This window comes from Grammomys surdaster, unplaced genomic scaffold (assembly GCF_004785775.1).
Source record: "Grammomys surdaster isolate TR1022 unplaced genomic scaffold, NIH_TR_1.0 271, whole genome shotgun sequence".
In the NCBI taxonomy this organism is placed as follows: Eukaryota; Metazoa; Chordata; class Mammalia; order Rodentia; family Muridae; genus Grammomys; species Grammomys surdaster.
The window spans coordinates 9,962,378-9,975,973 of record NW_021604712.1 but is presented as its reverse complement, the minus strand read 5'-3'; the positions used below and the strand labels follow the sequence as shown (position 1 = coordinate 9,975,973).

Genomic DNA, 13,596 nt, shown 5'->3' with positions numbered 1-13,596 from the left:
TGATCATAACAGGTATGGAGAATTACATGCGTATTCACTTTATGTACATTTTCTTTATGTACTTTTATACATTAATACTAAGTTTTACAATAAGAAGGTAAGCAAAATTAATTGAGCTTTCTAGTTTTAAGTCAAGGTATTTGTCAATATAACAAAATTACAACCAGCTTTAAAAACTGGCAGATCTGGCTTTCCTAAGCCCAGGAGAAGCAGCAGCTGGAGCTACAGTAGCTGTTCCTATCACTACAGCCTGCTTCCAACAAACACCATGCTTCCAGCTTTCAGGACTCAGGCTACTTGTCTAGTCTTAGACTCACCCAACATATAGCATGTTCGTCTGATGTTCATTTAGAATTCAATAACATTTAATGTACACATATTTGAGTTATAATCAGATGTGGCCACAGCGAATGAATTAACCCTGGATACTTCACCTGTAAAAGAGAACAGTAATAGCATGGGCTGGAGAGATGGCTCAGCGGTTAAGAGCACTGACTGCTCTTCCAGAGGTCCTGAGTTCAATTCCCAGCCACCACATGGCAGCTCATAGCCACCTGTAATGGGATCAGATGCCTTCTTCTGGTGTGGCTGAATATAGATAGCTATAGTGTACTCATAAATCTTTAAAAAACAAATAGCATATCTATGAAACACTAAGCTCAGGACCTGTAAGTCAGCACTCAGCATAAATGCAGAATCTACTGTCAATGACCACTCATTTCCAATATTATAGGCAGTATAGTTTATTTTTTTGATTAAATACTCCAGTACAATTAAAAAACAAATCAGTAAATAAGCCTTCAAAACCCCTTTTCTATATTACTAGAAAGGATGTACATTATACTTTAAAGGACAGATTTGGGTTTTTTTAAAGATTTATTTTATGTATATGAGTACACTGCAGCTGTCTTCAGACACACCAGAAGAGGGCATCAGATCCCATTACAAGATGATCATAGATGGTTGTGAGTCACCATGTGGTTGCTGGGAATTGAACTCAGGACCTCTGGAAGAGCAGTCAGTGCTCTTAACCGCTGAGCCATCTCTCTAGCCTTACAGATTTGTTTTTACATGTTTTTGTCTATAACACATATTTCTGTTGATTGGAGATTTCAATAGTCTTGCCAGAGTAAAGTAAGGAAATGCCCATTATGGATTTAAGATTTAATCATAAAATATTCTCCAAATTAAAACCAAAAGTAGCTTTCACATAACTGTTAAAACGAAAGTAACTGGATAATTTGATCACATAATTCTTTCTGCATAATATCCAACCAGTACAAAACTACAACTTAAACTACTTTTCTCCCCTCAAGAGTCAATAAATAAGGCAAGTCTTCCTACAATAAAAAAGCTGTGGAGGTAGGCTAGGTACAGTGGCACATCTTTGTATCCCTGCACACAGGACACTGAGAACATGGAACTGAGTTCAAAATCTGTCTGTACTACATAACAAGTTTGAGGTCAGCCTGAACTACATGGTGACACCTTGCTGCATGTGGAGAAGAAAATTGGCTACACCAGGTTAGGAGTGGAGGAACCTGCCCACAATCCAAGCACTTGGGAGGCTGATACAAGAGGATCACTGTATTTTGCCAAAGCAACTGCATGTAAAGTTTTAGAAATCTGTGGTAGGATGCAAAGGTAAGTAATAAAATTATAGAGAAAAGTACCATAGAAGGCGAGACAAATATAGTCTTTTGGGGTAGGAGAGTGTGGCCCAGCAATGGCACATGCAGGACAGCACTTACCATCACACTCAGGATCTTAGCTGCTGTCTGCTCTCTGTCACAACATTCACCAGGACAGAGACAGAGACACACTTACTGTTCTGGCTCCAGCACCTCACCACAATGCCTAGTAGTAATGGATATACAACAAATGTTAAAAAAAAGTTGGGGTTTTTTTGTTTGTTTGTTTGTTTTTTGTTTGTTTGTTTTTTGTTTTGTTTTGGTTTTGGTTTTTCGAGACAGGGTTTCTCTGTGTAGCCCTGGCTGTCCTGGAACTCACTCTGTAGACCAGGCTGGCCTCGAACTTAAATAAAAAGTTTTAAATTTCAGATGGTTGGGATGTTCTACAACATGTTAGACCCTCCCTAGACGTAAATAGATACAGGAAACACAGAGCCTATCGTCCATGCCAATACAGTCACAGAGTTGCACATGAGTAAATTCTAATTACCTTATGTTTCTGACTGAGATATCAAATATGCACAAAACATTTCCACAGATTTATCCAGACTCAATGCTTTTAAAAGTTAACAAAGAAAAATCTGGAAACTGTGTTAGATGTAATTTAGCTAACTCCTTAACTCTACTCCCTCCCCCTACCACCCCCAAAACAAACAAAAACCCTTAGTTGAACGCTGTTATTATTTTAGGGTTTTCTTTTGTTTTTAGATTTATTCATTTTATGTGTGAGGGTCTTGCCTATGTATGCACTGCAAGCATGCTTGGTGCCCATAGGGGTCAGAAGAGAGTATCAAATCCTCTGGAACTGGTGGTGTAGATGACTGTGGCCACCGAGTGGGTACTAGAAATCCAATCTGGGCCTTTACAAGAGCTTAAAGTGTTCTTAACCACTGAGCAATTTCTCCAGCCCTTGTGCTATTTATTTATTGTGAATGTAACTGTAACTGCATCCCAAAAGACCATGTTTCCCTCGCTTTCTGTGGTACTTTTCTTTATAATCTTAGCACTTATTTCTGCATCCTACCAACATAGCTCTAAAACTTTACATGTGGCTGCTGTGGCTAAACACTGTGCTCCTCCTGGATCACCTCCCAAGTACTCAGACTGCAGGAATGTTCCTCCACTCCTATCCTGGTGTAGTCATTCTCTTCTCTGCATGCAGCAAGGTGTCACTGTGTCACCTAGGCTGATTTTGAACTTCTATCTGTATGTGGTACATGGACTTGAGCATTCTGGTGCACGAAGTACGTGAGGCCAGAGCGGGTCATCAGCTATCTTCCTCTATCATACTCTACCTTACTGCCTGGAGATGGTGTCTCTACTGAGGCAAAAAACTGGCTGTTTAGGCAAAGCTGGATAGCCAGGGAACTCTCAGGATTTGCCTGCCTGGGCTCCTTACTGCTGAGGTTACAGGCAAGATAGTCTGGAACTCCTTAGCTAGTAAGAAACACAGATGAGGATAACCTTGAGCTACTGATTCTCAGGCCTCCACTTCTCTAGAGCTAGGATTACAGGCATGCACTTATGCAGTACTAGGGATTGAGCACTGGCCCTTGTGCATGCTGGACAAGCAAGCTCTGTACCATCTAAGAGATATACCCAGCCCAAAACTCTTTGGTTTCTACATAATGGATTACAAGTTTTAAAAATGATCATTATACTATAGACCAGCTGCATACTACAAAGTATAAACTTCTAAAGAGCATAGAACTAAAACAAAAAGAACTCAGTGGAACACTAATTAGTCATTCTTAGTAGCCTAAATTCTATTTAACATTATTCAATCATCTGAAATTGTTTTAAAAGATGATGGTTGTAGCTTAAACTATTAACAGCAGTACTCGGCAGCGGGGAAGGGAGACAACAGAAGAACTGAATTCAAGGCTAGCCTCAGCTACACAGTCTGGGGTCATTCTTGGTTTTATGAGACCTCATCTCAAAACAATACTCATAACAAAAACTTTTTTTTAACACTAGCACCAATATCAAAACAGTAAAAGCTCATACAATAACCAAGTAGAAAATGAATTTTTTTATTTCTGTGTAGCCCTGGCTGTCCTGAACTGACTCTGTAGACTAGGCTAGCTTCAAACAAAGACCTGCAGGCTCTGCCTCTGCACTGAAAACGGAAATTTTTATCTGAAGAATAGGAATTTACTCTATTTTTTAAAAACATAAAAGGTTTTAGCAAATTGGAACAAACTTACTATCCATAGAAAATATTACCTTTACTTTGACCTTTCTGTCAATTTACCTCCCAGTATTCTGTCAGCACAAAAACACCTTGTTCTGACAGAAAATTAAAAATGCACATGTGACAAAATCTACTAAAACATTCTTTCACTGTACTCCATAGTTAAGACTTAGTACAATACATTACAAATACAACAGCTCAAGCCCTATTTATACCACACCAATGGTATGTTTCACAGTACAAAGTTTGGCACTGCTGGCTTTATCTCGAACAGTACAGCCAATTATTCAAATCCAATTATTCTATCCATTTTCAAGTTATAAAACGAAACTCCTGACTCATTCCCTTCATACCTACCAAGCTTCTCTTCTCACTCATTATTAAGAATTTATCTGCTTAAGAAGAAATGGAAATAAAGTGCCTGGTTGGCCCATAAAGGAGCAACCTGAAGCCACTCTTCTCTGCAATAAATAAATTAAGCGGTGCTCTAGGTCAAAGATAGCAAAAGGCTTATTTTTATTGCTGGTTTAAAAAGAAAATGCTATTCAGAAGCAGCAAGTGGGACTAAGTTTGAAACTTAGTAAACTATCCTATCCTAATGACTATTATCTCTTTCCACCAGATTAAATATAGCCAAATTTACAAGTGTTGGTTTTTTTTTTGGTTTTTTGGTTTGGTTTTTTTTTGGATATTGCCTTTCAGAGTTTAGAGTCGAAACAAAAACCATTCCAGTCAACATTTCATGACAATCATTCTAAATAAAAGTTGTCTTTTTTTTTTTTATTTGACATTTGATAAAAATTCTAACAAGTCAGTTAACAGTGCTGCCCCCTGCCGGGTGGTGGTGGTGCATGCCTTTAATCCCAGCACTTGGGAGGCAGAGGCAGGTGGATTTCTGAGTTCGAGGCCAGCCTGGTCTACAGCGTGAGTTCCAGGACAGCCAGGACTACACAGAGAAGCCCTGTCTCGAAAAAACAAAAAAAGAAAAAAAAAAAAACCAACAGTGCTGCCCTTCCCCTAGTTCCCTGCCCCATGCTTGTCATCAGTTACTAGGCTGCTCAGTGGGGACTTGGTATTGAGTGTGACGGCATGCTTTGCAGGCCTGAGATGTTCTACAGCTAGGCACATGAGGATGGACATCATGGGAATTTAAAGCTGGGCTCCTGTCTTTCAGGAGACTAAATTATTAACACATCACAGCTAGATCAAGAAAGAAAATGACATTTCCAACAATTTCATCAAGTCTATTATTTAAAAGACATCCCCCAAAAAAAGATTTTAAAGTTTTTTATCCTTAAAGACATTTCCCTAACAGCACTATGATCTAGTTTATTTATTCTGATTTATTCTTAACAACGGTACTGAGCTTACACTAGGTCTCTAAATAGAGAAGGATTAAACAGCAGGTAAGTCAGAGGCAGAACACCATTTCTAGGGGGGAGAAAAAGCAACTAACTGTAATTTCCCCTCAAACCAAACAAGAAACAGTCCTCTAAATACCCGCCAGAGCTCTAAACCCCACAGACTGCTTCCAGCTCCTTCACTAGGAGTAAGGCTAGTTAGGCTGACACTATCACCACAGCAAGTAAGAGGAAGCAGTCGTCCTCCTCAAATCTGAAATAAAAGCTCACTTTACAAGCTCCAACCATGAAAACATCTATGAGGTAAACGGCATTCTATCAATAAGTTATGAAGACATCTTACAGTAAACGTAAAAACTACACGATATAATGAAGACCACCAGCCAATTTACACGAAGTAAAGCTTCCATGAGCAGCATCTAAAATGCTCAACACATCAACATACTTACAAAGCCTGTGCCTAAAATACATCCTGGTGGAAACTATAGTACAAACTGAGCAAAGTAGGTGGGGAAGCATCACTAGACCAAATCATAAGTAGTAGACACAATAAAGTGAGACTCTTAAGCCTCGATGAGTGTATACTTTACTCAACAGTTAACTACCAAAGTAAAATTCGTCTAATACTTACTCAGCAAACAACCCCTATCTATACAGACTGACGTAATAATTAGTTTTGTTCATTAGCTTAGCTATTTTTCTATAGTTCTTAAGTTACAAAAATGTTCAGCTATTGAAAAAAAACACTGTGCCTCACTTGATAGATTCCTGAGAATCCTTACGATAGATAGCAACGGTTTTTAAAAGTGTAAATCGTTTTTAAGTCCATCTACATTATAATTTCAGACATATCCACTAGGAAAAACAAAACTGTTTCTCAGACACAAACATTTCACTACACAGCAAAACAAGAAAACAGCCAAGGAGGACACAATCGAAATTTGTACTGTTTCCTCCAAAGTGATACAACTTGAAAATCCAGAAGCCACAGCAACTTCCTTCAGCCACTTTCTGTGGTTCAGCCAATGAAAATGTTCCTAGTAATTATTACTACCATTTCCTTACATAATTAAGCAACTACAGGATAAGTCAAAGAACCATCCCCAAACCTCTGTTTCAACTTCTGAGTAACTGTTATCAGGTATGCTAGTAAACAAACCTCACTACTAATTCAGATGCACATCATGCACTTAAGGCCTTTTCCTTTATTTGCTCAGTGTCATCAACAGAGAATTCCTTTTCAATCACTCGCCTGTGCGTGCACTCCTGCCTGCCTCCCTGCACTTTTCGCCTGTGCGTGCATGTGTGCCTCCCTGCACTTTTTTCTCGTGTTTTGTCAATTATTTTTTCAACTGCTTAAACCTTCCTGAGGGGCAGGGAAGGAAAGATGGTTAGTGAATAAACACTTTTGTGATTCATGGACGTAAGCCTGACCCAAACCACAAAACTGTCATCTGACTGCCACTGGTCACTGTCACCACATAGCACGTATCCCCATCAGACACCCACAAGAAATAACTCCAAGAGTCATCAGGATTTTATTGTTTTATATATAAAGCAGGGAAGAAACATTTTTTAAAAAGTACACCAGCCTTTCCCAATAATCTATATAGTTTGACATATATTCATAGTTTTCCCTTTTCCCAGCTTAAATGTGCATAACGCAAGCTTTCTGCTTTCATTTCATAGTGTTACTCTGAGAATCAAATGAATTACCCCCACAGATTAATCTTAGCTTATATTAAATGTTGATCACAATCACTAATAGCCCATAGATATGTATTTCTGGCTATGTAACTCCATTCTCTATTTTAAACTACTCAGAATTTATAATAAACTGAGTTTTCTGAAAGGACTTTCTCCTTCCATTCATGTATGTGATAAGATAAACATCTTATCAAGTGATCGGAATTTCTATAACATCACACTGGAATTCTACCCCGGAGTCAAAGCACTTAACCATCAACTCAGGGGCCGTGGGTAAACTCTACTGACTCTCTCCAGCCACTCAGTTTTGTGGCACTGACTTGGATTTATGTCCTTCATCAAGACTCAGGCCAACCCACCAATATTGTTGTGTTTATTCTTAGGGATAGACTTTGGAGAAAGATTTTATACATCTCAGAATTTCAAATGCACTCTTTGGCATAGCAGTTTCACTTTTAACAAGCTGACATACAGTAGCAGGTGTACAGATACAAAAATGTAAATACAATTATATAAATTATACTCATTCCAATAACAATATCCTGGAAACGAGCCAAACATCTCCATCCAAAAGGCATGGATGCCTGGAGCTGCACGACAAAAGCTACTCAACCTTACAAAACTAGAGAATGAAAACTACTGGCTCACACAAGTTCTACAACTGCTGTGCCAAAAACAGAAGAGCAGGGCTGCAAAGTGAGTTTCTGATTTTCTAATAAGGGTAGAAGAAACAAAAGCACCCTATGTAAAACAACCATAGAGCTGGACTCTTAAGCATTTTAGGGTCCCCGAGAACAAGAAATGTCACTTAGGGAAGGATGCAACCGGTTAGCACTGCATTTATGGTGGCCCTAACTTTATGTATGATTGCATCCAAGAAAATAACCCTTCAATTCCCAGTGAAGCACGAAAGTATTTAACCACAGAGGTGTTTCTAGGTGCCGTAAGATCTCAATATCAAAATTTATGTGTAAAAGCACAGCTTCTAAATCACCTTGCCACAGCAAGCTATTGGAAACACTTCTCTTGTAATAACACTTTCCAAGTGTGTTGTCTTGAATAACAAGTACCAGAACTCACACTTTGAAACAAAGTGACATTCTGGGTAATATGGCAAAAAGCCGAAGTCCCAGCAAAGGTAAATAATACACTTTTTATTTTATAAGTAACAAATGTTGCATTGACTCTAGTTTTTAGACCCAGTCTTTGTTTTAGATCTCTCATCAACGTATGCTCAAAAAAGATACAAACTAAATTATTCCTACAGGAGGAATACTCTATTCCTTAAAACAATCTATACTAAACCTAACAGGTTTATCTGCCCAAAAATCAAGGTCCTGTCAAGAATTCAGAAATTTCAATCTATTCTCAAAGGTTCTTATTAAAGTATTCCAAATAGAAAACTACATAAAATCACCACCTGTCTAAGCTATTTGAGTAATGGATTGATTTTGTTTCCAAGGGAGATTTTTCTCACTTATCACACTGTATTCCTGTCATTGAAAGAGCAAGCACTTTAGAATTTTTTTAATTAAAATGTACAAAAGGAGGATTCATTTTTAAGAATTTTAGCCTAATGTAATAATAATATAACACACTGTCAAGAAGCACACTTCAAAGCACACGGGAAAATGGACAGGGAAGTTGTTTTGTGCAGAATTCACCGGGCTTTTTTAGTTTTTGTACCCATCTTACTGTCCATGTGTAGAGACACTTTGGTCTACTTTTGAAAGTTGAAATTAAAGTGCTAAAAACTTTCCTCCTTCTGTGGCCTCACATAAATAATAAACACCAAAATAAACCCTAGCTGCTCTAGAGCTGAGTGTTTTGCTGTCTCTAAGCATTATCGCTGCCACTGCGCATACCGCAGCGGGTGACATCAGATCGAAACTACAGGGTTTCGTAGGGTACCAACCACTCCTCCAGAGACAGCCCCGGCTTCCCAGCCCCCTGCTGCAGGTGACACCCCCCGGGTCTCCGCGGCCGCGCTCCCAGGACCTGAGAATCCTCACCCGGGGCGACTTTTCCAGGCGCGGGACCTGTTGCACGTCGCCTCCCAGCGCGAGCCGGAGCCAGGCACCGGCAGCCGTGCACCTGCCCGGGCGGCAGGCGCACCCCCAGCCCGCCCTCCTGCCTTCCCTCCCCGCCCCCGGTCGCCCCCGGCTGCCGCCGGCGGGGAGGGCGGAGCGAGGTTCCCCCGCCGCCCCCCACCGCCCAGCCCGCCGCCCGGCTGGCCGTGAGGTTCTCACCTTAGCGGCCGCGGCCCTGGCGGACATCTTGTCTCTCTCCGCGCCGCGCGAAGCTCCTCGGACCCGAAACTCCGCGCCGCCGGCCCGCCCGCTCCTCACGCCACCGTCCGCATAAACATCTCCCGGGGACGAGCGGAGCAGGGGCGGGGGAGGCCGGAAAGGCCCGGCCCACGGGGAGGGGATTCAAGTGGGACAAAAGTCCGGGAAGCGTCCGCCCCGCCCGGGCTTCTCCGCGGGGCACACCCGGCCGCCTGCTCGGCCTCCGCCGCCTTCGGTCGGCTCGCCGCTCCGCAGTACCAGGGCCTCCAGCTGTCCCCTCCGCCCTCGGGCGTCTCCTCAAAAGCCTGCTCCCGCACGTAACTTCCCCGGAACGCGCGGCCGCCGAGAGACGTGCCGTCGGCGGGCAGAGCCGTCGCGGGCAACTCAGGCAGCCACGCAAAACCTGCCGGACCGGGCCACTGAGCATGCCCAGCCGGTGGGGGCGGGGCCTCCGCGAGGGGCGGGGCCAGGCCGGGTCCGACCCCCGCGCGGAAGGAAAAGCTCAGCTACCCAAGTAACTTGCTAGGCGGTTTCCGCTGCCGCGCGATCCATCCTGTTTGTTTTTTATCACAGATCCGGCAGAATTCGCCCCACGAGAACCCTTAACCCCTGTGTACTAAAGCTTTTTGACTCCCTACAGAGACTTGGTCTACTCTCTCCTCAGCCAGCCACCTCAGGTCAGCCCCAAGCAGGAGTGTGACAAGAAAGGTCGGCCTGGCCGATATCCAACTGTGGTTTCTTTAGCCTTGCAAGTTACAATGGTCACAACTGTCACCATGTGTCTCGGCATTGTTACCCCGTTGGAGATAAAATGTGTTTTTGTTTAAAGCACAACAGAAGCGTTCTAGAAGGCTCATAACAAACCGATTGCCTTAAATAAACCAGGTACAGATCTGGACACTGAGGGGAACAAGCATCCAGAGATAATCCCAGCCCCCTTCTCTCGCCTCTCTAGACAGGGATCTCAATAGAATATTTTGAGCTATCAATGTTGCTGAAATTCTTGGCCCCTGAAGAGACAGATCAGGCTGCCTGCCTTTCTAAACCAGAAATGGATGTGAGTACACGCAGAATTCAACAAGTCCAATGGGCCACTGTGCAAACTTAGGCCAACTGCCTTGCTGAACAGAAAAAAAGTAGGTAGGAAACTATTTTGAGCGTCATTAACTTACATTCTGTATACTGCAAAGCTCTTCACAAATATTAGAAAATTTTAGTAACATTAAATAACATCCTTAAAGTATCTAGTATAGTGCTACAGTAGCCACACAAGGAAGAGGGAGACATAAGCATCCGGTTTTAGACTATTGTTTTCTCTTGAGAATTCAACTACATGATCAAATTAAACTTAATTCTAACTTGGAAATATCCATATATGAAACATAAGTATCAATTAAGGTTTCAAAATCAAGTATTTTGCAACTCTAAGTTAGCTGAACCAGAAGAGAGCATTGTGCAAACCAAACCCTATTTCTTGGCATGTAGGAAAACAAAGTCATTTTTGTTTTGCTTTGTTTTGTTTTGTTTTGTTTTAGTTGTGATGTGTGTGATTGTTTCATGGGCAAAGTGTCCTGTGTTCTCTTAAAAGGGATGATTAAATTTATCCTATGAGAAAACAGCATTATAAAAGAATTAGGTGGGCTATGGTTGAGAAAGCAGTTCCTGAAAGACTTTGATACCAGGGCATTTACCATTTATTTGATAAGGAATGCACTCTGCAAACCTGCCTAGAGGCAGGGAAGGTGTTTGATGCACCTACTCCTTCCCTTTCTCATTGGTCAATCAGTTTATCAAGTCTTCCATTATGTAAGCTAACTATTAGATCACTGCAGCTTGTCTACCTCTAATATACCCGATTGGTCTTATCTTTGCCATGGCTTAAAAAAAAAAAAAAAAAACTGAAATCAAGGAAAAACATTTCGGCCGGGCGGTGGTGGCGCAAGCCTTTAATCCCAGCACTTGGGAGGCAGAGACAGGTGGATTTCTGAGTTCGAGACCAGCCTGGTCTACAGAGTGAGTTCCAGGACAGCCAGGGCAACACAGAGAAACTCTGTCTCGAAAAAAAAAAAAAAAAAAAAAAAAAAAGAAGGAAAAACATTTTGATTTCAGAATACTTTGCTTTAAAAAGTGTGTCGATTAAAATTTTCCAAATAATGCAAACCATTCTTAAAATTTCCAGTGGTATTTTGAGTAACTGGATTAAATTATCTAAATTGAACTGTATTCCACACTAGGTAAGTTGAATAGATATTCTTAATATCTAAAACAAACTTTATTTGTATATCTTCTCCAAATAGCAAAGGAAGGGTCCCATCATTTATAGAAATGAAGGTGCAGGTGCCATAATGGAACCTATTAATTTGTATCCTAACAAAAATAACTTTAAAAATCAGTTTAGAGAAAAACACTTTTGGAGGAATTTATCTCCATCTCTTAAGTATATCTGACTGGGGGAGGGGTGCTTCTCCAGACTTCCCGCCGGGGCCCCCGCCCATGCTTCAATGTGGAGTGGAGAGCATACAGCATAATCTCAGAGACACTTCAACTTCAACAAGAGTTTATCCAGTGAACAGCAAAAGTTCTCATATTATACCATGACATTAATGATTACAGAGAGATGTGGCTACAATTCTCATGGATTTAAATCTGAAAAGGAGAAATGCAAGTAAGTTAGAGAATCTCATTGAGCGTTACAAGAAAGTGCAACCAAAAATCTCCCTCTGTGTGCAGATTTCTTTCTGATCTGATGCACAGGAACAGGAAACTGAAAACCACAACACTCAGAAGCACAACTTCCTGTGGGATTTCTGGTGTCTGCGGTCAGAACGAAAGGAACTGCATACAGAACCTTTAGAAATCTTAGACCTGCTAAGTAACACGGCCTTGACTCAGTGAGCTGTGTCTACACTTACTCATTGTATATGTATATTTATGTTTCCACTGTAAAAAACGAAACAAAAATCAACAACCTCTAGAAAAGCATAGTAATGTTGCTTTTTGTTAAGTGCTGTGGGTTTACTCTCGAAAAGGAAAGTGGAAATGTTGGGCACCATGAGGTGATCTTGATAACGCAACAGAAGAGAGTATACTAAAATCTGCTACTGACAATAGGGTATCGTCACTGAGCGTTCTGACCAGGCCACATCACTAAGGAGTCTGTGGGGGACTTCAGGACTTTCATATGTCCATAGTCACAGAACAGAGAGCAAAATGGGAAGAAAACTTTCTCTGATTTGTCAAGTTTCTAGAGTCCTTAACAATCTGGGCATGGTGGTGCCTGCCTTTAACCCCAACAGAGGACAGAGGCTGAGGCAGGCAGACCTCAGTGAGTACCAGGCCAGCTGGTCTGCATAGTGAGATCCAGGACAGCCAGAGCTACATAGAGAGGAGAGACCCACCTCAATGTATATAAACCAGTGGCGAGTAAGTTCTTTCTTTTTACCAAATAGGTCCCAGGTCCTTAGGCTTGGCTCTTAACCTGCTGAGCCATCTCACCAGCCCTTATTTGTATTTTATTTTAAAATAAACATTATACATTGTATATTTAAGAGTTACTAAAAATTTTATATTATATATATTTCACAACAATAAAGATACAAAAATTACTACTAATTATCAGTACAATTTGATTTTTACCATGAGTATTAACTGTACATATTAGTAGGTTTCGCTGTTACATTTCCAAAAAAGCATCAACAGTGCTTGCATCAAATTTACCTCCCACCTCTTCTCCCTTACTCTTCCCTTTGTCATTTCTTTTTTTTTTTTTTTTTAGGGGGAGTGGGGTTCGAGACAGGGTTTCCCTGTGTAGCCCTGGCTGTCCTGGAACTCACTCTGTAGACCAGGCTGGCCTCGAACTCAGAAATCCGCCTGCCTCTGCCTCCCAAGTGCTGGGATGCGTCACCACTGCCCGGCTCCTTTTTTTTTTTTAATAGTTCATATAAACACTAAAATAAAATCTTTCTGAAATTCTCTTCAGGATAAAGAAGAGTATTTCTAACCTGGACTACTTAATACCACATCTCAAAAACAAAAACACCAGTGGCTCCCTTAGAGCCATCCTCCCTCCAACTGCAACAAGTAACACTTTTTCTCTTGTCCTGAATAGTCCACAAACAGAATTTAGAAGTACAGCAACGCCAGGAGTGCAGAACCTGAAGGTGGCCTGGCTCACCTCTGAGCAGTGGATTGCTTTTCTTCACAGTATCCTGTGTGCCTCTTCTGACCCCCGCCCCCATGGTTTGCCTCTCCCCAGCCCAAGCAGCTCTTCTCCTAACACCGCTGGGAAAGGCTGCTGAGGAATGGAAACTCTTCCCTGCCCAGAAGCTCCTCTTCTTCTCACCTTCCTGGAGAGC

The 13,596-nt window shown here is 41.5% G+C and overlaps 1 protein-coding gene across 5 annotated transcripts in view; it reads right to left on the bottom strand.

Annotated features, from left to right (window-relative positions):
* Tjp1 (tight junction protein 1) overlaps positions 1–9,637 on the bottom strand; it is an 81,866-nt gene extending 72,229 nt beyond the window's left edge. For 3 of the 5 annotated variants that reach the window (XM_028776659.1, XM_028776660.1, XM_028776663.1), the window contains exon 1: positions 9,203–9,302. In XM_028776659.1, the coding sequence (XP_028632492.1) occupies positions 9,203–9,229 (27 nt within the window). In that variant the 5' untranslated portion in view covers positions 9,230–9,302. Of the gene's footprint in view, positions 1–9,202 lie in introns of all 5 variants that reach the window. The other 2 variants (XM_028776661.1, XM_028776662.1) reach the window with 1 other exon arrangement.
* Positions 9,638–13,596: the final 3,959 nt, after the last annotated feature.